The 23,186-nt window shown below is 44.1% G+C and overlaps 2 protein-coding genes across 6 annotated transcripts in view; one reads left to right on the top strand and one right to left on the bottom strand.

The window, feature by feature from the left end:
- Positions 1–96: 96 nt before the first annotated feature.
- ZPBP2 (zona pellucida binding protein 2) lies at positions 97–6,138 on the bottom strand (the record flags this gene model as incomplete). The annotated part of the gene is made up of 8 exons (XM_082332193.1): positions 97–194; positions 743–920; positions 1,519–1,604; positions 2,812–3,030; positions 3,901–4,062; positions 4,625–4,750; positions 5,298–5,378; positions 6,045–6,138. 8 exons carry the CDS (start codon positions 6,136–6,138, stop codon positions 97–99), a joined length of 1,044 nt encoding a protein of 347 aa, XP_082188319.1.
- A 4,979-nt stretch (positions 6,139–11,117) lies between these two features.
- IKZF3 (IKAROS family zinc finger 3) overlaps positions 11,118–23,186 on the top strand; it is a 37,227-nt gene continuing 25,158 nt past the window's right edge. For 4 of the 5 annotated variants that reach the window (XM_082332084.1, XM_082332083.1, XM_082332082.1 and 1 more), the window contains exons 1-3: positions 13,583–13,661; positions 16,468–16,521; positions 17,779–17,889. In XM_082332084.1, the coding sequence (XP_082188210.1) occupies positions 13,610–13,661; positions 16,468–16,521; positions 17,779–17,889 (217 nt within the window). In that variant the 5' untranslated portion in view covers positions 13,583–13,609. Of the gene's footprint in view, positions 11,201–13,582; positions 13,662–16,467; positions 16,522–17,778; positions 17,890–23,186 lie in introns of those variants that run through there. The other variant, XM_082332081.1, reaches the window with a different exon arrangement.

Below are 23,186 nucleotides of genomic sequence, written 5' to 3'. Positions count from 1 at the left end.
ATTCTAGAATTGGTAGCTGAAAATGCAAAGGACATCACAAAACCAATAATGCCTTCACAGCTGCTCTTCGGTTTTCCCGTTTCTGTCATCAGTTTATTAGCAAGATCTTGCTCCGTACTTTTTGACTCGAGGCCTTGTACAAACCTGGCAGGTCACTTCGTTGTTAGGACTGTAAGTTCCGGGATCGCAAACCACTGCGAAGAGAACACAGTCAGTGTTTCAGCCAGCTCCCCTCCGCCTCAGCCAGGGCCGGGACCATCAGACAGCACCACGTGCCTTCCCGATGCCGTAAGCAAGAGCTCGTCCTTCCCGAGCTCGCGGAGCCTGCCTCTCGCTAAATACCCCGTACTCCAGAACTAGCACTGGGTGCTGCTGGCAAAAGAGCTTTTAAAATGGATGAGTGTTTTCTAGCAGCCCTACCATTAAGGGAATCGTTTCTTATTTGCTCTATATCTTGAGCATAGTCACTCACCAGTGACCTGGAAGGGAAAAAAACCCACTTCACTGCTTCCACTTACTCTATTTGGAAACACAGTTACACCTACCAGCGCATTAACAGACACTGCCAGCTTGTTTTCTGTTCCTATCAGTTGGTTTTTTTTAAATCTGTGATGTGAATGTCTTTCCAAAAGACGAATGGAAATATTGTTACTTTTGGCACTGATATTTACCAAATACTCTTCAGAGAAACCTGTGATCAGAGCTAAAAAGCTATATTTAAATCAATGTATTTTATATTTACCACAGCAACTAGCGCAGGTCTTGTGGGTGAGATCGTTTTTCCCAAAACCTGGTCGACAACTGTCAATGTGAGTGACTGAGAAGCTGTTGTCCACGTAGTGTATTGTAGGAACAGTTTGAAACTCGTGCTTCAAAGCATACGTCTGTTTATTGAAAAACTCTCCAATTCGATCTCTTGCCTAAAATTCAGAAACGATGAAAGAATAAAAAAATAGTCAGTTTTTCTTAATTTAAAAATATCAGTAAATACTTTTTAGTCCTGATTTCGCCCCCACACTGACCTGGCACCTTAACTGGGAGCCTTCCTTTGGCTTCAGGGGGCCTGGGATCAGACCCAGTATGCAATCTGATAGCAGGCTTTAACATTAAGAAGCCAGAGAGAACAGATTTTTAGAAGTCAGCTACGGCAGATTTCCTTTAAATTGTATTTAATTTACCAAATCATAAATTAAAGATTTAGTTTAGAGAACTGGGAGTTCCATATACTAATATAAATACTGATGTTTATAATTCTTTATTCTTAGAGGTAAACATAAAGGAAATAATGAGCCTTTTTTTTTTTTTTTTTTCTTTTAAACTGTTTGGATCAATTTGAGTTTTAAAAACAGTTTTCCATCCTGAACGGAATTATTTGAAATCCATGAGTTGTCATTTACAATGATATTAATCCCATAAAATCTGGGTGAGGCTGGATTACTACCAGTCAGATCTGTAGATGCGAAGGCAGAGATCTGTGTTAAATACCCAGAGAAGAGACAAGGCTGGCTGACACAGAACCTCTTGAACTCGCGTGTTCGTCACATCTTCACAATCGTAAGGAACCTGGTGGCAAACTTCTTCCCATCCTGGTGCAAAAGGATTTACTATGGGTGGGGGGGAAAAAAAAAGATACAGGTCCATGTGCTGACGAATATATTGCAGTGAACTCAAATACCTCCAGCAGGTATCTTTAGGTTCATTTCAGAAAACAAATAAAATGCATTACTGCTTTGAGCATCTTACGATGCTCACGTCATCCTATTGTACCCTCTTAATTTTGCCTCTAACTTGTGAAGAATTGTGATTTTTTTTTTTAATATATATATTTTTTTTCTTTCACCTGTCACTGTCTGCAGTCATGGTCATGTTTTGAAATAGTTCTTTTGATTGGGTGCATTTGAATGTTGAAAAATGAATGACCGATAAAAGGGGGGGGGGGGGGGAACAGATTTGGTCCCGGTGGTTTCTATCCAGTTACTTAAATTGCTTTGTTCCAGTAAGAGTCAGGTCAACCAATAAAATACCGGGGGGAAAAATACCGCTAAGCTGACAGGAAGAATGGAACTAAATTCTCACACAGTAGCCTCAGGTTACAGAAAGGGCTGAAGTTTTACGTAAGCTTAAAGCCTTTGGGTCCTCGGTTTGTTCTGAATGTTTCTTGACTTTACTGAGGGGAAAATGGCCACAAAACTGTTCCGTAACCTGTTGGATGGTCTGTCTTGGCACACAATGAGAACAGAGACAGGAGAGAATGTGGTCAAAGCATTAATGAATAACTTCCTTTCCTCAGTGATAAATCATCTCTAAATTAGGGCAGCCATCAGGGTTGATTTAACCTGTTTTGCAAGGCGCTACAGCCACATCAGTATTACCATAAGGGAACTGTGAGGCTCTTGCTTTTAACCTCTGTGCAGTTTCCTAGAACAAGCAAAACCACAGAGGTCACAGACTTATTAAAAATCAAATAATGGAAACGAAATAAGACCATTTTCCCTTTTTACAAAAAAAAAAAAGCCATGGCATCTTATCAGCTATCTCCTTTCAAGAATCCTTCCAAAGTGCACACCTTGAAAAGTAACATTTCTCGCTAAGGTTGTAAGAAGTACAGCGCTACAAATTCAATATATAAACTGCATTTTAGCTCCATCTGTGGGCTAGTAAGAAAAAATACAAGGACTCCGAAAGAAAGCAGGGAAACAACTTCTGAAGGTATACTTGACTTTAATGTATTTCAGATGTTGTTTATAGTACTCTCGGGTTGTTTATAAACAAGTAAATGATCCCTCCCAAACAAACACTGAAATCTGTTACCTTGAAAACTAACAAACAGTTCGTGCAGGAGGCCTTGTTTTGGTATCTTGACAGAATGGCATTTGTAGGACGACTCTACGATGTGACACGTCAGATCAGAGATGATGTTATTTACGATTTTCTTTAGTTCCTCAAAGAACTGGCCGTTAGCTGCTAGCTGGCATTCCTTTGTAGCAAAGCGAACAAATACCCGATATGCATGGTCAGCTTCCCTGTATGCTTTAAGAAAACAGTTTGTGTGTGAGTTCCCCGGTGCAATCACAGATTGAATCTTATACAGAACCTTATCGTCTGTATCAGTGTACTTTGTATCTGAAATATGGGCTCTTATTCAGAAGTAAACAAATAAATAAAGCTTACTCATTAACCAGAACAGAACAAATTTGTCCTTGCCAGAGCTGACTCAAATAGTGAGACATTTTAGTTTGAAATTACAGGAATTTATGTGCTTATGTTATGCGGCTCTGCTCCCAAATGTTAAAAAAAAAAAGGAGGTAAACAGTAGAATAACACAGAACTAGCATGTCCACAAAGTTGTGTAACTGAAATAGATTGGGATTATGCAAAAACATTCTACGCAATTATGGCGTAGGAGTGAACATTTTTAAAAAACTATTTTAAAAGTGTTTCTTTTTGGAAATGTTATTTTGCGGGTGGGGAGGCGAGATTGGCGAACGGTGGTTACAAATGGTGGAAGACGGCAGAAGCGCGCTGCTCGAGCAGTTGGGGCAGTGGGCTCGCTCCGCATCGGCGGGCGTTCGGTTTGGTAATCTCTCTCGCGGGAGGCTGCGCTCAGACACGAGCTTCCTTTTCAGCTCACTGGAATTACTGTAGTTCACTATGTTCTTATTAAGGGTAGAGATTATTTTATTCTTCAAGTTGCCATGTATTCTTGGTGGCAGTTATTTAAAACTCTTTCCAAAACGGGGGAAGGGGGTGCGTGTGTATAAATATAAATTATTTTTTTTTTTCTTCTGGGAGAAAATGTTAACTAATTATTTATCAAGCCTTGCAATAAACATGCACTTCACAAACCCACCAAACTACAAAGGCTACGGGCATTAGCTTACTATAAGTTAGCAATCCTACCGTATACCATGAATTTATATGCCTCAAACATTTCTCTTTCTTCTTGTGTTGTAGTTTCTATGATTTTGTGAGAAAGAGTGCAAGTGTAGGCTCCAGACATAGACTCCTTAAACCCCATCACCATCAGCTTTCCTGTTTCTGCAAGATTCACATACATTCGCCCTAGAACAGAAACAGGAAACACTCGATTACTGGAAATGTTTGGTTTCTGATGCTCTGCTCATTTAGAACATTTGAAGATGAGATCTTGCTCTTGTACATAATGACACTGATTCGTGTCAGTCTGAGACAGTCTAAAATGTGTGACCTTTAGGACTTATTGCAAGTTTCCTTTTATCTCAGGCATTTGAGAATTTTAGAGGGAGAAGAGAAACATAGTCTAATGTCAGAGCTCGTGGAAAAATGTGACAAAGGACCAAGTGACTGTTTGGACCCACCATCCTATTGCCGGGTGGCATCAATAGAAGCAAGAAAAATATGTGATATCATGTACAGTAATCTACTTAGCCATTTGTGGTTGACTTTTTCCCTTGTAAATAGAAAACAGAAACTATTTCTCTATCTCGGCGTGTTTTCCTGATTGCCTCCCTGCCCCCCCGAGGCAGAGGCTGTTTCTAAGTTTGTGAAAAAGTACTGTAAAAAGCCTATTCTATTAGTGACTGGGGAAAAAATGGCTAAGGCAGGCGGAGTGGAAATTCTTTGTAGTCCGAACAAAGCGACTAACCTTCTAAATTTTCTCCATCTGGACCAATCCACAAATACTTGGGATCTATTACGTCTTCTTGAGAACGAGCCAAATCCATACATACTAGAAATGGGCTGTTTGTAAACACCTTAACATACACGCTAACTGCAACACAAGAGAATAGGGTAAATGAGGTGAAATGCTTATATTGAACGAAATTACCCAAATACTCATTTCAAAAATATATTTAAGGTAATGCTAAGTTTGTTTTTCATGTTTTGGACTTGAACGGTAGAAGGTTAATCTTTTATATCTCCGTTTGCTCTTATTAATATCATGGAACTGTCCACAGCGTGGTTGGTGCTGACTGTACGAGGAAACACTCGAGTGCTGCACAACTCGCGCTGCAGGGTCGCAAAAAGCACCGGATTTTGAGCATTTTGCAGAGTGGGACCCTCATTGAGACGTTAAATTTTCAGAAGTGCTTACAGCAGCACTATGGGACAAATGTATTTCTAAACTCATCCCCCCTCATTACTGTATGCTATTGGGATCGTATTTTGGAGTCTCCAGCACCGTGTTTAGCAAAGCTTGGTTGTGTTGCTTCCAGGCGTAGCGTTGTCTACGTAATGATTGCTGTACTTAAAGCTCCATTTTAAAAGTCTAGTAAGATGTAAATATATATATATATATTAAAAAAAGACAAGTTTACCTTCCTGTTTGATATCACCATAAACATAATTCTTTTCTATCAAATCAACAGAATGCTGCTCTTCCTTAGGTACAGCTCTCACTGTAGGGAAAAGGACTTAGAATATTACAGACAGAAATCTGAACGTGTGATTGTTAACCTTTTATTTTGTCCTAGCGGGTTTCTGTCTCTTGCCTTACTTTTTCTTTCTCCCCACACTCTTTTCTTAAAAACAAGGGCTCCCACTTGTTGCTGACTTGCCAGTTTTTGTTGCTTTAGTGCCCAGGTGGCGAATCTGACTTAGCTCGCAGGTTCCAACCTCGCTGAGCCCGTCTCTTTACAAAAAGCCAAGAAGTAGTTATAAAATCAAACTAGAAAGCTAAGGGATGGTGACCGTGGGAGGGTCTTCAAGCATCCCTGAGCCTTTGCCTTTTGGGAAACGGCGGGCAGATGTCGAAGCACGAGGGTTTCTGTTGTGAGAGCCCCAGGAGATGTGAAAATCATGAGAATTTGTGCTTTTTTCGGGGCACGGTGGCAGAGGAGGACAGCCCTGTCTGACCGCTGCCGTCCAGGACTCGGGTCAAGAGGGAGAAGGGCACTGCTGGGATCCGCACCGCCCCATCTAAAAGGGGCTGAAGGAAGGTCCTGCGGAGCACGACCCCTCTCCACAGGCGGCTGCGAGGTGCCCCCTGCCCCGTCCCTCCACAGCCGCCCTCCGAGGAGCCCGTGCGCCCCGCCGCCGCCCTGCCTCTCCCCCCGCCCCGGTACCTCCAGCCAGGGCACCCAAGCCCGCCACCACCACCGCCACCGCCCCCAGGAGGCCTCCCGGGGGGGAGCGCGGCCTCCCGCCGCCCCCGGCCATGCCGGCCCCGCCGCCGCCCGCCCTCCCCGCCTCCCCCGCCCCAACGGCCGCCGCGCGCGGCGCTAACGGCCCTGCCCGCCCGCCGCGCGCGCCCGCCGCTTCCCGCCCTTTCCTCTCCTCAGCGATGGCGGCGGGGGCGTGCGGCCTCACCGCAGCGCCTGGGCAGGAAGGGGGGTCCCAGCTCCTCGCTCGGCCGCCTCTTTTCTTCCTCACCCGCACCCCGTGCTTCTGAAAAATCCTTTTATTATTATTACTAATTTTTTTTCTTCTTCACGGGCCTGCAAGGTCTGTGCGCCACTTGGCTAGTGAAGGATGGCCCCGCTCCCCCAGCGCTAGCCGCCCCTGCGCTCGGCCCCATGCTTGAGAAACTACCACATGGCTCTTCCACAGCGCGTGGTGAAATTTATTTTTGACTCTAAGGTGGTGTTTCCAGCTGTGTGGGCAAGGATAGGAAACTCCGGGGGGAGGAGGGAATAGGTTCAGGCATGGGCTGTGGTCTGGCTGCTCGGCGCGCTGAACCTGCCCTGTAACAGCAGGGACGGCCGGGCTGGCGGCTCCAACGCCGCGTTTTGAGTATTTGAGGGCTTTGGTAAGGTTACGGCAAGCTTTGCATGCCAGGGGGTTCTTCAGCTGCAGGTTTCTGGAGGAAATCATTATGGGACACCTACTTTCAGCTTAAAAACAACAAAAACCATTCCTGCAACTTGCTGTGAGAAAGACTGAAAATAAGAGCCAGGCATATCCTGTTGGCTCAAAAATAAAGCTGAATGCCACGCTATTACTTCAAGTACTCAGTGGTTTTTAAGTCAGTTACATGTTTTGGAAGACTTGCTGATGACTTTAAGCTCTTAAAAGTAGAAATATTTTGTTTCTAGAGTGAGTGTTATGAAAATACTCAGGAAACTGAACAGGGAGAGGAGGGTACTTGCATTTGACCACACCGCACATCATGAGACACTCGAGATCAGGCACTGCGGCCAAGCCTCTGGTTAATTAGCTAAATCACACTTCTTGTGCAGCCCCAGACCATGCCAGTGTCCAAAAATGATGTAATAGTATTTGCATAACAAATATGGAACCAGCCAACACAGGAATGATAGTTATTTTTGTAGGTAGCTGTAAAAGTTCTAATTCAACAGTTCCATGTAAAAAAGCACTTAAGTTATGACTTTTCTTTAATAAAGCACGCAAAAAAATAAGTGTGAAAAAGAAGGTATCATATTGTTGATGGAAAATACTTTTACTCAAGCGTGGTGGTATTTTAAATTGGTGTCCCTCTCATTTCTTGTCTTGCAAAGCTCCTTGCCCTACTAAATGCGTGCACTGCCTCATTATTTCACTTCTCTCTCTTTACAGGGAAGCGGCCGCACTTTCTTCTTCTGTAGACCAAGATATTAACTCTGAAGTGGTCGGTTAAGGTATAAGAACTATGTCAGGATTTTCATTTTTAATTTCCTTGAGCTGCTGAACAGGTCATAATTAGGACCACCTCAAAAGATCCAGCGTTCCCATGTGTTGAATGTTTTCAGTTTTACTCAAAGTTAACATTTCACGCTTACGCCGTATAGGCAAAATGATTCAGTTTTTAACGTGTCTGCTATAAACTAGTCATAGTTCAGTCTGAACATCCTCTGTTCCTAAGGATGTTTATACCCTATTGTCATGTAACTGCCCTACACAGCCCATCGCTCCCCAGCTTGTTAATTATTATAAAATAGTATCTTTACTATCCAGCTTTCTCTGCAGTTTTGAGTCTTTAGGCTCCTGGTCTGTGTCTTTAGTCGAATGACTCATTCCTTTTCCAGTCTATGATGTTTCTAAGTTACAGACTGATAAATTGTCGTGACAGATTTGTAAACGCGGGGCAGGGGGGGAAGCTGGTTATCTTTAAGAACAGGGTAACGGCGGGGGGGATTTGATAGGACGAAATGCGGAGCCACGTATTCATGAGTTAGTAAGTGTTTTTGCTGACAGCTAGAAGCTCTGTCAGTAGGAAACGATAGAAGAGGAAAAAAATCTATTGTAAACTTGTTGATTGTGGTGTGCGTAGGTATTTGATCATTAAAAAGGCAAATATTTTATCGTCAGAAATAAGTAGAGCTATTTCCAGGAGTACAGGGTCATGCGAATGACCTGTGCAAGGCTCCGGAGAGATGTTCCCTGGGACGCAGAACGCAAGTTTTGTCTCTCCTCTGGAAGGTGGGTGATGCAAAGCAGGGATAATGCAACGGAGGGCCACGACGAACACAGCGGCGGGTTTTTATCGTCTGGGGAACCCACCTTCTTTTGATTTCTGCCCTTGCAGTAAAAGCAGAGAGAAGACGTGATTGAGTATCTGATGGTAAATGTGAGGGAAAGCGAAGATTTAAATTAGAGAACGAATCTGGCAGCAAGAGAAAATGGCCGTGAATAATGCTGGGATGGAAAATCAAAAGAAGTTTCTGATCATCGCAGCAGTAGATTCCAGGGCTTCCGTAAAATCCACAGGAGCAAGAAACCTTCTTAATTATTAAATGAGCGTGGCTGGTTCTGGAAGGGGAATACAGAGATTGTCTGGAATAGCAGAGAATTGGGCTTGATTATCCCAGATGTCTTTTTTTAACACTGTATTTCCAGAATCTTTTTCCAAGTGATGGAAAAGCGTCAATTTAAGAAGCAGTCGTTGACACAGCATGGAAAGTAAGCAGGAGAATCGCGTTTCTGTGTTGTCTTGTTATCACAGACCTGAGCCAGGGTAACTCGCGCTCGCTGCCTTTGGTTTGATGTCCAAGTGATCAGGTCAGATCACAATTTCGTCTGCCGCTAGGTGAACTTGTAGATTCTCAGGTTGCGTGGGTGTTATTACGGATTCCGGACCCCTTTGTGGAAAACATATGTAGTAAGGGAACAAAATCCATTAAGCCTCCATCAATCTTCTTACCCCAGAACATTTGTTTCTCAGTTTTAAAATACAGCTGAGTTGCAGGGCCAAAAAAAACCCCAACCCAAAAGCACAACGTGATGAAATAAGTATAAAGCTGTAACAGAGGTGCAGCAATAACCCCAAGGGCCCAGAAGTGCACCTGGGGGTGCAGATCATCAGCGAGCCTTCCGCCTACAGCATCTTGGGTTTGCTGTTTTCCTTTTTCTCTCTCCGCTGTTCCCTGGCTCATCAGAGCGCAAAGCTGCAAACGCGAACTCTGCGTTGATGGCAAAGCACGGCAGGTACGGGTGTTCGGTGCTGATCGCGGATCTAGGCCAGCCATTCTCTTTTTGGGCCTTTTCTTGGTAAATAGCTCCGGGCTTTGGGTGAAGCAAAACGCCACGACGAGCGCTTGGCTTGCACGTCAAGTCAGGACCGCGTTGGTCTGGCACAGCTCACGCTTCCTCGTGAATCGTGGAAGGGTTTGGGTCGGAAGGGACCCGTAAAGGTCATCTGGTGCCACCGCAGCCGCGGGCAGGGACATCCCGCCCTAGGTCCGGTTGCTCAAAGCCCCGTCCAAGCCCTGGGTGGAGTGAGCCTCCTTTCAGCCTTCTGTCCTAAACGTGCAAAAATTATCAGTTACCAATCCCCCCAGCACTAGGAGTGAAAGTAATCTTTGCTTTAATTTATTAAACACTTTTGTAGCTTGATTTTTCTTTTAAATAGCCATGCTACTTCATTAAGAAAAACGGGTAACTTAACATAAGTTTTATTTTAGTCTTATCTCAGTTGTTTAACTTTAATGTACAGTCTGAGGAGCGTGATCTCTTAACGAACAATGCGAAGAAAGCAGCATTTGCTCAACAGTTGAGGCCGCCGTACCGTGTTTACGTGCTGCGTAAACAGAGCCAGGACAAAGTGCACACAAAGGAAATTAAGTATGTAGAAAAGAAGTTGATTCTCCCACGTGCGCGTGGGCATCGCGGCGCGCAATTGCCACGCCAGCTCTAATAAAGGCTTAGGCTGCTTGGCTCTGCAGCGTAAAATAAAATGAGTCACAAGCCTGCCAACGCAAAATAGCTGCGTGTCGCCCCGCTAAACTCTCCGTATGAATAGCTATTGTCCCTTGAGTGACCTAACCCCAGCCATCGCAAACGGCTTTCCCGCGCTATTTTGGGTGTTAGCGCTTGCTTTAAAGATGAAGGGTTCCCTCGAACGCGAAGTAGTGTTTTTGACTGGCTGTCCCCGAGGGGTCGCGGATCCGTTTGTCCTTCACAGAAGGGGCTGTCGAACGGCTTCCCGCCCGGCAGCGCTGAGGGAGCTGGGGGGAAACGGCGCGGGCTTCTCGTTGGATACGCTTGCAAGTGGATACGTGGGTTGGAGGGAAGCGTTGACTTTAGCTCAGGCTGTGGCGGGCGGCTGGGGGTCCGCGCCGTCACCCGCTCGCCTTGGCCCTAAAGACGGGAGCGTGCCCGCGCCCTCGGGGTAGCGTTACCCTCGTGAGGTTGGTTGATCGCTCCCGGAGCTGCTCCCCTTGGTCCCGCTCCTGCCTCGGCGCCTGCCACGGCTTCTCTACCTGCGGAGCCACCTCGGATGGTGGGGACAGGGCTCATCTCCCAGGGAGAGGGATGCTCTCCCTAAAGCAGAGGGGTCCCAGGGTTTCGCTTTGGTCCCTTAGCGTGTTGTGCGAGAGCAGGGGTGCCCCGGCTCTGCCTCCCCGGGGCCCAGCGCCTGCCCGCGCTGGCCATCGCCTACGGCCTTGGCCGCGCCGCTGGAGGAGAGCGCGGCGCTCGGGCTGGCGTCAGCCTCCCGTGCCGGGGCCGCTCCCCGCCGCCTGATGCCGTTCGTCCTACGAAAACGGCCGGGGCCCCCCCCAAAACACCCGCCTTGCCCTCAGCCCCCCGCCGAGCCGCCGTCGCCCGGCCCCAGCGGCGAGCTCGGAGTCGGGCCGAGCCGCCGGGGCCGGGAGCGGGGCGGCTCCGCTGGCCGCCGCCCGGCGCCGCTCTCCGCCCGCCGAGCGCCGCCGCCGCCGGGCCGGATGTCGCGGTGCCCGCGGCGGGCGGGCGGGAGGCGAGGCCGGGGCGCTCCCGCCGCCCGCCCCGACAGTTCCCCGGCCCGGGCGGGCAGGTGGAGCCGGGAGCCGCGGCCGGAGCATGGAAGGTGAGAAACGACCCCGCTCTTTCCCCGGGAAGGGGCCGGGGGGTGGAGGGGGGGGGGAAGGCGCTGCCGCTGCCCGTTCCTCCCCGCCGACCCCGCTCGGGGCGCTCGCACCGTGCCCCACCTCCCGTTCACTTCCAAGCGGCTTCTTCAGCGCTTTCTGCAAACAGATTGCAGCCTCTGGAGGAGAAATCTAATCGCGTGTTGCAGTTAAACAGGAAACGAACGGGGCTTTTTTTTCCCTCCCTCTCTGTTTAATTTCAGAAACATCACAACATGTACGATAAAGTTGGGTTTTAGAGCCGGCTTTACCTGCTGTTCGTATTCTAGGTCTTAACGAATTAAAGGGCGTGTTGGTTTCTTTTCGCTTGTCAAACGCGCACGTAACTTTCAGAGCCAGCAGAAAAACACTTTGCGAGTTACTCTTGGGCTGCAGCTTTTGAAGAAAAGCAAAATTACCAGTGTTTTTAACAAGCCTGGCAAAGCAGCGTTGCATCCCTTGATTTATTAGCTCGGAGGTGGATGTTCTTACCAGGCTATTTCAACTCATCATTTTTAGGGCTCGAGTTTAGGTTCCGCTGTGTCTCAATGACTTGAGGTTTTTGGTTATTTTAAGTGAGATGCAGTGGTCTACTTAAAAATGTATTTTCCTTTGCTAAAGGTTTTTTTTTAAATGTTCGTATTTAAATATTTGCTCTCATAGAATCTGACTTAATTGAGACTATCACTGCTTGAGAGGTGTAACTAATGTTTTGAAAGAAGGGGGCTGGTGGCAGTTTGGCACTTAAAAATGCAGCCTCGTTTTCTTGATCGAGTCGGGACGGCTGTATATCTCTCGTGGGAGAAGAAAGCTCGTTAGGTATGTCAGTAATTTTAGTCTCTGATGAGAAAATAAGCATGTTTCTGCCACTACAACTGAGATCATTTGAGAAGTCTCTTTTTTGTGCTCCTGTTTCTTGTACACTTAAAGTTAAGGTGCAAACAATGCTTCAGGTTTTAGTTCTGTATGTGGGGATGATGAGGATCAGTTAATGTGGCTGAGCTTGTTACGTTTGGGATGAAGTTAATGCAGAAGACAGTGATATACTGTATTATCTCTGGATACAATAACTGCTGCGGGTCTTGGGAAAATCTCAGTTTCACTGGAATCGATGGGAAATTTGCCGCTGAGGAGGAAGGGGTAGCACTTCTGTCCTCGATCGTCTGTGCTCAGCGTGGGGAGGCTCCGTACGGTCACCGAGCGGGAAACGGGCACTGGCAAGAGTAGGTGTCTGAGACCTGGGTCTAGGAAGCCAAAGTCTGCGATCTGCTGGGCTGTATCTCTTCGTGACCGGTTTATTTTTGCAAAGATCACAAGAACTGACCTCATGCTGTCATTTCCATTTGCTGTACTGGGATGAACATCTTGAACTGCTAGAAGATATGACCTTCTGAAACCAGCAGAATATGCTACAAACTGAGAAAAATGTTATCCTTAGTTACCCGTTGCTGATCAGGATTTCTTCCCAAAATGACACGTGCACGTAAAATGCCTGTGTCATTTCAAACGTTACCTGGCGCTTAAGAGCAGCAAAGTGTTAGAGACCTTATTATTAAAAGTGCAAAGAGTTTATTTGGTCCAGGTGCCTTCTTCGGAAAGCCACGGAGACTGTGAATGCTGCAGAAGGCCATTCAGTGGGGAAATTAGATAGGCTTTCTCTCTTTAATAGGACAACGCGGGTTGAAGGTGAAAAACGTGCTGGGGTGAAGGAGGTTGACCGCTGTACATGGCGAAGGCGCTGGCTCCGCTGCGAGCGTTCAGGGATAAGGCTGTGGGAGTCTACCTGTAGGGCGGTGGCTGAGATTGGTGTGGTTTTTATTTTGGCTTGCTTGTGCCTCTTAAGACGGCGCAAAGACAAGGAAACGAGCTGAGTTTGCTCCATATGCTGTGATAGAAGGACTAAGAGCATATGGGATTTAAAAAGATGTCCACTTCGCAATGCTGTTGGGTTGAAAAATGCAGCTGGCAGTAAAAAGGCAATGTTCTGGTTTTCACTTTGGAGGCAAACAGGTAAGATGATCATAATTCAAGATGTACTTTCTCTTCTGTTGCCTACAGCTGTGTTGATGTTAGAAGGATATTAGTGGTATAATTTATTTGAAAATAATTTTTTTTGGTTAAAATACAGGTAGGCTGTTTTGTTGCTTCTGTTAACTGGGCAAATACCAGGATAAAGCATCAATACAGTTATGTATTAAAATGCCATAACACTTTTTTAGCAAGCTATTTGAATATTTTTGCTCACTTTGGCTATTGGCGTAGAACACAGGATGGCTAAGGATTGGTTTCAAAGGCACATGAATTTTACTTCTGCTTTGTAAGTGAACATCGTGCGTCAGCTGCAGCACACACAAGACAAGCGTCTTCTTTCCATGCACCCTTGTCAGTGGATCTCTGTGAAGCTTGGGAAGACTAACGTGCTCTGTAAGTGATTTCCCGTGTTGTGCTTTTCTGAACGTTGGGTAGAAATATGATTTTATTTGTACACAATCGGGGATGGAAGCTTCCTAGACCTTCTCCTTCCGGCACACTTGTGACACAGTGAAGGATCTGGCTTAAAATGCTTTGCTTGGGAAAGAGACCTGAGGTTAAATATTAGGAGACCACTAAGGCTGTAAAAAGCTACTTGAGACTGATATCATAAAGAAACCAGGTGCTGATGAGTGGATGTCGGAGGCTTGAAAGTGGTACAAAGGCTGAGCTATTTCTCAACAGAAAAGAGAAACGTTATACAGCGTGTCCGTTGTTCTTATCTCTTCAGAAGGGTTGTACTGCCCAGCAGCCCATCGTGGACGGGAACCTCTTATGCTCAACAAAATGTAAATAAATACGCGGAGATGATCTCAAAATTAACTAGATGAGTGTCGGAAGGCTGGCTGAGCAGGTCCTGCTGGGCTGCCGCATGGCTCAGGCAGGACCGTTCTCTACCAAGTTGTGCCGCAGCTGCGGTTCAGAGGGGCTGGGAACAGAAGAGCTGAGTGTTGGGGGGCTCGCGCTGAGCCCTGCGACACAAAGCTTGTGCTGGTGCGATTTACCCGATAAGCTGTAGCGATGTATGCCTCCTTGGTGGAGGGACTGTGCGCTCGGGAGGTGTCCTGGGGAATGCAGTGGTTTCTGAAACAATATCGTTATACAGGAATACATGCAGAATTAGCTTATTTGAAGCGGCCGCACAGGGGCTCTAATTCTTCGTTTTGGGACCTCCTGGCAACCCAGGGGAAGGCAGAATTGCTGCAGTTTCCAAGCCACACCTCTCCCCCCACCCTGCAGGCACCCTTTTTGCTTCATCCTGGGGCTTTGACCAATTCGGTGCTTTATCACCCAAATGGGGCAACCGCACAGGATTTCTGAATGCAACTAAAATCGAATTCAAGTATTACAGAATAATGGGGATTTCATTGTCTTGCCCAAGGCTTAATTATTTGCACAATTACAAGGGTTTGTGTAATTTAAGTATCTATATTATTGCAATGTAAAATTAAAATCAGTACTAGAGAGAATTTTGTTCATGTACCATGTATTTACTGGTTTCCCCATCGTTATTCACAGTATAAATTGGTCCATTCGCTTCTTTGTACCTCAGTTTTCCTGGTATGATAAAATGAAACAAAGACAAATTAAGAGCCGTAACTATGGAGTTCCTTGATCTTATTTATTTATTTTTAAAATACAGATTTAGTAAATATTTGAACTTTTTGTCATTTAATTCCATGACTATCTTTACGACACAAAGCAACGTTCTTAGCTCTAATAAAAGCCACTTAACGAAAAGCTTGCATTCGTGCTAAATTTGCATGAAAGGATAGGAGCTCTGATTTAATTTTAGGATACATTTCATAAGCGCTAATGGCTCAACCACTTGTCTGCAGTCAGGAGTTACACCCTGAAGAGCTCAGGCCGCTGCTGGATGGCTTGAATCATTAATAAGTCCATCCTTAAATGCGTTGGGTTTTTCTTGCTGCTCTTTGGTAATAGCTAGTTAAGAGTAATGGGAACTACATGCATAATGCAACTCTTAAACCCATTATTGCAAAATGGCAGCTGAATGCTTTCATTTAGGAGAGGACAGAACCAAACATTTAAAAAAAAAGATGTGCTGGATAGTGCTGGGTTTTTTTTCTTCTCCGAGTTTATTTTGTTGGATGCATCAGCCCATCCTCTATTCATGCAGTTTTTTGGATAGCCTCATCTGATACGAGGCTGCTTTGCTGTAGAGTTAACAGAGCTTTATATTTTGACGTTGCAGAGACCACAAAAATGTTCCATACGCAGTGGTGGTAAAGATAGATAATTATGGGGTAAATGTCACTAGTGGTTAACACCTCATGGCCACTGCATGTGTATTTCTGTTATGTAACTGCCAGGAATGAATTTTACGAGTCCTGGAGCTATTATTTTTTATGTTCAAAGATGAGAAAAGATTTTTCTGGTATGTAAAGAGAAAAAAAAAAAAAAAAAAAAAAAGAGGAAAAAAAAAAAGCTAGAGGAAAGAAAGGAGGAAGGAAGCAGGTAGCTGTGAGACTTGAGAAAATCAACCCTCATATCAATGAAATCTCAAGACAGCAAGGCGTCGAGTGAAGACTTAGCTGGACAGGTCAGGTCTGTGCCTCCAGTTAAACTGGCCAGCCTAAATGCGGGTGCTGGAGTGGGAGATGTAACTGGCTGCAGCTTATGTTGTCTTCAGAGCGGCCCGCTGAGTGCTCAGCGCTTTTGGAAAGCAGGCCACATACATAGTCCTCTAAATTTTTTTTTTTTTTTTTTTAAATTCCTGATCAAAATTTGTCAATGGGAATTAGACTTGGATTCCCACGAAACCCAAGTGGATCTTGTGAAGATAATAGGGTTTTCCCTTTGTGTTGAAAAAGGAATGTAAAAATCCCTTGTACTTTGTGCTGCGCAGAAATTCACTTCATATATAGAGTTACTACCGCTATGCTGTGCTCGCAGGGTGCAAAACGAGATGTTAAGTCAAAAGTGTAAGTTACTCTGTTCTGTAATTATTTGAAGTTAGAAAATAATACTTAATCCCTTTTCTGGGCACATGACAGTGCTCAAGATAGAAAGAAGTTGTACAACGAAACATAACAATTATTTGGTATTTATTTCTTTGAGAGTTTTGCTTTTTCAATTTTGCCTTCAGTCAAGAAAACAGGAATGTATAAGATTATAATAACTGTCATCAATGATTCTAAATATTAAGCAACTCAGACTGCTCTTCTGTCTTTTGCAGATTCACAGGCAGGTATGGACCTAAGTAATTCTCAGGAACAGCCCATGGCTGCAGGTACTGTGCTGTTCAAGTTATGTTCTTTCACCCTCTCTTGAAAATTTTTCGATTTAAATGGAGAAAAAATATGAATTGCAGCTTACGCAGGACACTCACAAATACAAAGATGGGCATTAAAGGCAAAAAGTCAATTCTAGAATGGAAATAAAACTGTGGAAGTTCGATATAATATTGGAAAATGATACTAAAGGGGAAAAAAAGACTGTGTAGTAGGAAATGAAATGTGTTCAGAAGGAAGCTGGAAGTTTTGATAAGGGAAGCAAGAATAATGTGATTCTTTTGGTTGACTGCATTTCCAAAAATATGAAAACACACCTCTTGTGCAAGTTGGACAAGTGTTTTACTTTCTTGCTAAGCAAAAAATAAAGCTGTTTTCAGATCCAATGTAATATTTAGCTTGAGAAGGATTGGGTTTTTTACCGTCCAACTGTTAATAAGTTAAACAATTTTAACAGCAATTGCACAATGTTGCTGTGAACTTTAAAAATTCACAGGATTGTTGAAAGAAAACACTGTCAGTTTTTTAAACCAAATACTGACCTGAAATTTACAGAAATCTGCGTCATATTGAGTTAGTCTGTATTATGGTTTTTATGAAAGAGGCTTTATTTGAAAAACTTCACCCAAATAAATTTCACTGTAGTTAAAAATTTGGCTGTCCTTCAGAGAAGAGAGGCCTGGATTTCTGGGACATACTGCTGCCACAGTGATCAGCAGAAAACTTTCTGATAGTGTTGATATTTAAAAAGGCATATGTGAAATAAGCAGAGAATTGCTACTGGGTTCAAAGAGGCTTCCGATGAAACGTGCCTGAGCAGTTTCCTGGCCTGGGGCCAGAATGATTAATATTTTGCCCAAATGAACAAAGTAGAGCCGTGATTCCTTTTCCATGCTCTGAAAAGCTTGCTTGCTTTCCTGCTAGCAGCAGTTGTCGGAATGCATGTGATACAGAGTTACCTGTAGCGGATTTTACTCCTGGTTTGTTGTCATTTAGAACAACCTCCAGAACAGTTAAATCCGAGCAAAAGCTCAAGCCTTAAAGGTGTGTACTCTGTGTGAGAGCTTGCGTATGACTTTGGGCAGCCAGTCCATTCAACCAACTGCAACTAATGCATCTGTAGGAAGAACATGGTGAGCCATACTGGGAGTCTGCAGACACCTTGAGGTAATCACCTGGAAATGTTCTTGGAGCATAAACAGTTAATTTTTGTTTGTGGTTGTTTGTTTTTTGTTTTTTGTTTTTTTTTTTTTCAGAAGGACAGGAGGTTTTGACAGACTGTAATCTGAACAAATCCCAGGAAATGGAAAGTATGGATAATGCGGAAGATATGAAGGAACACAATCGGTCTAACGAAGAAGCAGGAGGTAAAATGGAGATTGAATTCTGAAAAATAATAGTTATATTTTGTCTCTTTATTCATCAGATTATGCTATGAGAGTGATTAGAAAGTTTATTCTGGATCATGGCTCTGGTTTTCCTGCATGTCTGCAAAAGGAATAACAATACAACTAGTTTAGAGTGTTTCAGCATGCTGTAAAGGAGGAGCAACTGTTTCCCATCAGGGGACCTCACGTGCATTTTATAAAGGTCACTTTTACAGGGCCTATGAAATAGGGATAGCAAGGTAAAAAAGCATGTGCATAGGGTGAGCTCTTTTAACGTGTGTTGTAGCGTACAAATTCTTAAAAGTAGTTTGCATATGACGAATGCCTCTGTTAGGACTGCGCTTTTACTAATGTTGTTAAGCTACTCTGATATCTGAAAAATAAGTTGGCAAATTTTTTTTTTTTTTTTGAAAGAAAGGATAAGTTACCTCATATTCATAGGACAACTCAGCCCTGTAAAATTTAAAACTGTAGCAGTAATCCTGTACTTTAAACTGGGGGTGGGCAGAAGGCTGGTCAGTTTATTATGTTTATTGCTTATTTTGAACAGTAGACCCTTCCTATACAACTCTGAAAGAAGACACAGGTATGAATAAAATATTAAACCAATATGTACTATTTTTTATTTAAGAGGTCCTACATAAATGCATATTTCTGTGTATCTTTAAAAACTAGTAGGCCCTCTTCACTTAATAGCTAAAAGAAGCAGCTCCTGGGCTCAGCAGTCTGACAGGCCCTCAGAGTGCAGGATTTGTATACGTGTGTATGACACAGATGTCGAGCAGGAGACCTTGAATTTCTTCCTTGATGTAGAAGCTCATAAACTGAAATCACAGCATTAATAAACATTCCTGCCAGTGAGCTGAGCGTGTTCATTTATGCCAGTTCTCAACCACAAACAGTGAAAAATGCTGCCTGGTAGAGGATGTGGTATACATATACTGGGGAAAAGGCATACATTGTCTTACCAGTTTCACGTTGCCTTTCAAGTACTGCATGTCCATGGCAGTACAGCAGTGTCAAGACAAATTATGTCTGTGGCTTTGGTTAGCAGTTTTGAGGTAGTGTTTACGTATCACATGAATCAAGCAAATCACTAAAGAATTGTCTCTGTTTTGGTTGCCCGAGTGTAGCCTTGGTTGTTCCCTGTAACATAAATGTGATTATTTTGGACTGAAATGAAATGTTCGGAGGTTAAACTTTTGCATTATTAAAGATTAAACTTTTTCTATTTATTCATGAAGTATAAAACAACGTGAAACACTCAAGGGAGTGCTGCACTCGCAAGAGTCCATGAGGAGGGTGAAATTAATCTCACTTAGGTATCTACAGCACTGGTGTCTAGAACTGTACTGGTGTCTGGCCTTTCTTGACAGTCGATGGGGAGAGAGCACGCAGGTTTTCTGACCAAATTTGGGTGTCTGACTTAGGATGAAGTGCCTCCTGTCCCCAGAGTAGCTGCTGCTTAGCGGGACTCCATTTATAGTCAGTGGAGAGCAGCTTAGTACAGATGCCTGCAGCGTAGATTCCAGCTTGGGCAGGTGAGATCTGCTCTGCTTACCCTAAAAAGAGAAGTTTAATGTTTTTATCCACAGAACGTGGAAGGTTTGAGCCTTTTCTCCAACCAAGGCATCTGATCTCTCTTCCAGATCCCACAGCACATAAAATATTCACAGCCATATTCCAGCTCTCTGTCCCTCCCTTATGCCATTTCCACTTGCACTAGCTCGTTTCTGCTACCTCTGCATTCCCGGCGTCCCTGCCCTTCGCTCCTCCTAGTCGCTAAGCCATGGATACAGGAAGCGAGGACAGGGTTTCTTTCACAAACTCCTCAATATTGACCATCCGAGAGGAATTGCGCTAGCTTCTCCCCACCTTCCCGTTCCCGGAGCCCTGTCTTACCGCTTGCAGGTGCAGTGTCATGGCCCCTAGCAGGTCTTTTTGTCAGGTCCTTGACTCTCCTGCGCCCTTCAGCTTCAGTACCATTCCTCGGGCTCTTTTCCATACATTTAAGTCAGGTACAACTTAAACACTTGGGAGAGAATGTTTATATTGATACTGCTCTAATATACGATCCATTTTTTATATTGCTGCTGATCTCTTAAGTCTCTTTACAATTTGTTCTGGAATGCAAATACTGCAAATTTACATCTCAAAGATAATGCTATAAATATCAATAAAACATTTCACTCCGACAGACTCCCTTACCATTAGCGCATTCATTCATTATAACGTGAGTACGAACCTACTCATACCACAGTGCTCTATTCTTTGATTCTCGCTGTAGGAATAAAGACGTGATTGCTAGGAGAAAGCTTTTTTTAAATGCACGAAAAAAAAGATAGCTACAGTATCTTAGTGATAAATGGCACAAAATAAAATATATATTGTGTTTACTTCATTGCTTCACATACAGCTCTCTACAATCATTCTGATACCGGAAGCACAATAAATCTTAAATATTTAAGCACGCTGTGCTAGTACTCCAGGCTATGCAAATATCAGTAGGTGTATTTAAATTCTTCCTAAAGCCCAGCACCACTTCAGTTGCTGTTGGATACTAAAATTCACAAATAATCTTGGCTTTCCTGTCATGCCTCCTGTATAACAGTAGCAGCTAGGTTAGTCACTGAGCAGTCCTTGCGGTTCAATAACTATCTGTCTTACTTCTAGATAAGTGAAACCACATTCTGACAGTGCTGCCCTGGTGGGAGTATTATCGCTCGGGGATCACTGACCCTGCTAAAAATGAATATAAAGTATTCTCCAGAATCACGGAATAGAAATACCGTCAGTATCGGTCATGGCTCTTGGGAAATGGATTATGTCCTGCCTACACCTGAAAAGTCTGTCTGTTTAAAGGAGAGAAAAAAAAAAAAAAGCTCTATTTGGAACTTTTCCAGGTGTGATCACTAATACCCTCATTACATATCAAATTTAAAGAGAAGTAATGCAAAATGCTTGTGTGGTTCTCGTAAATGTTAACCGTGGTATTTATGATCCACCCCTTCTGTAGCGAGCAATTCCACTTCAGTATCTTCACAGTTCACCGTTGATGATAGCCTGCATCACAGAAAACTCTTTTTTTTTTTCTTTATCCTGAGCCCCTGCATGATCCATGCCCCCAGGGTTTGTTCCATCTGCTGAAGGCCACATTAAGAGCATGAGGCCACTGACTCATCGAGTGAGATCAAGCATTTGATAGCCTGCTTTCCACTGCCTTAATATGTCTATAACATGTTTTTCTTCAGTACGATTATGTCTGGTTTTTCCATGTTTCGTCAAGCGTTCATAGTGAGCAGTAATCTTCCAGTTCCTTGGACTATACATTTTTTTTGTGAATCTGACCTTGTTAATGGGTGACACTCTAAATGCATCGTGGGGACTTGTTCTGGGACTTTGGGCAGAAGTTGGAGCCTGAGCAGATCTAGATGTTGTCAAACTCTAGTTTGGTGTGGAGCCTTTTATGTCAGGTCTGCAGAAAGTGGTACTGTGATCCTTTCAAAAGGCTGCAGAAACTTCATAAAAGCACTAAATAAACTAGCGTATAGGGCTGAAACGTCATCACAACTGGTAGTCTTTCGGTATAAGAAAATCCACTTTTTCAGCAAAAAATTCCGTATTTGTACTTCTCCGAGCGCATGCAGACGCACTGGCTAACGTGGTGTTCGTTACGTCTGCGTCATAACCGAGGAAGGTGAGCTGCCGCTCGATGAAAACAATTTAACCTGTCCTATTCTATACCCCTTTTAAAAGGGCTTCAGCGATGAGGAGTGCTAAGTGTAGGGCAAGCAATCAGGCAGAAGACTACAGTAATATGTTAATTAAAAGCTTGATGGAGAACAAGGGGAAAAAAAAAAAAAAAGAAAGAAAACCCCTTTTTTTGCCTCAAGGGAATGGAGGCTGCATGCTGTGGTGCACATGGTGTATGCTTGCCTGCAACCATAAAAATGCGCTGTTCCCATGGTGCTTCCTGTATCTAGTCTGAAAAGAGGCAAGCGATGAGACAGCTAGGGGAGGAAGCACTTAATTTCCCTTCTTTCTTTATGCGCCCCCAACACTGGGGCCAAAGTTTTGGGGGCCAAAGTTGAAGCGTCCTTCATTTAAAAATCAAATTAAAAAAGCCACGTTCTTCCCTACGGGAGTCACAGTCAAGCGCGAGTGTTTAATTATGTCTTAATTCCCGCATCTGTTGAGGCAGACAACTTTTTTGGGTGTTATGAATGTTAGCTAGCTTTCATGGTTGTGAAATAAAAAGAAATAGAAGCCACACTTGTGGTTTATGGATGCTAATTGCTGCTGCATTTAGGTGTGTGAAAGGGGGCGGTTAAAAGGCTGGAGTGAGACAGGAGAGGATGACAAACCCTCGCTTAGGCGCGTACTTGAGGTTCCAGTGGTGCTGCTAGCACACGCACTTATCTGCTTGAAAAGGAAGTGCCGTTTTTTATCAGAATATTACATCTCCCAAGCCCAGATCGAGGCCTGCCGCTCATGGGACTCAGGGGTTATCTCACAACATCAGCAGCACTGTGCTGCAGAAGTTCACTTAACAGGGGATTTCTGTAAGTGTTAAAACCAGGCAAGGAGTCTGTACTGCTTAACTGTGTCAGGTCTCTGCTTTGGTGGCTATGCATGAACTGAAAGTCGCATCTGAGTGTTATCAACAAAAGATCCTCTTGACTTTTGTTTTATCTCTGCATACTGTACTAGCAGCGGCAGGAATGCTGCCAAGCACGTTCAGTGACATCAACGCAGTCAGTTGTGTCACCGCCGCCTGTAAATGACTGACATCAGCTTGGACTACCCTGCACAATGGGTAGCCCAGGGCTGAGACAGAAACTCGGATATTGTCATTGCCTCGAAATAATCAGAAGAGTGCAGCTATTTCTTATTCTAATTAACCCATTATAGTTAGCAGAAAATAGAATTTGCTTCGGAGATCTCCTGACTATAGCGTAAGCTATCAGACCAGACAAGGTCTGGAAGGAGAATGGATGCACCGCGCTATTCAATAGACGACGGACTCCTTTCCGTAACTTTTTAAACTGCATTTTTCTTCACTTGTTCTACAGTGTGTATCTCGGATTCGTACCAATAATTCCTTGAAATTAAAAGTGAGAGAAATACTTATTCCTTTGGCATCGAAATAAAATCTAGTCCAGGGTAGATGAGTTGTGGTGTGTTCCCTCCCCACCCCCCCAGCAGGAAATAAGTGAAGATGAAGAAAACGGCCCTAGGAACTCAAATCACATGTCATTGTAGAAAATAATCCATTT

Source organism: Platalea leucorodia, assembly GCF_965183815.1.
Source record: "Platalea leucorodia genome assembly, chromosome: 22".
In the NCBI taxonomy this organism is placed as follows: Eukaryota; Metazoa; Chordata; class Aves; order Pelecaniformes; family Threskiornithidae; genus Platalea; species Platalea leucorodia.
Note: the sequence above shows the minus strand (reverse complement) of the source record. Positions and strands in the feature narration are given on the sequence as shown.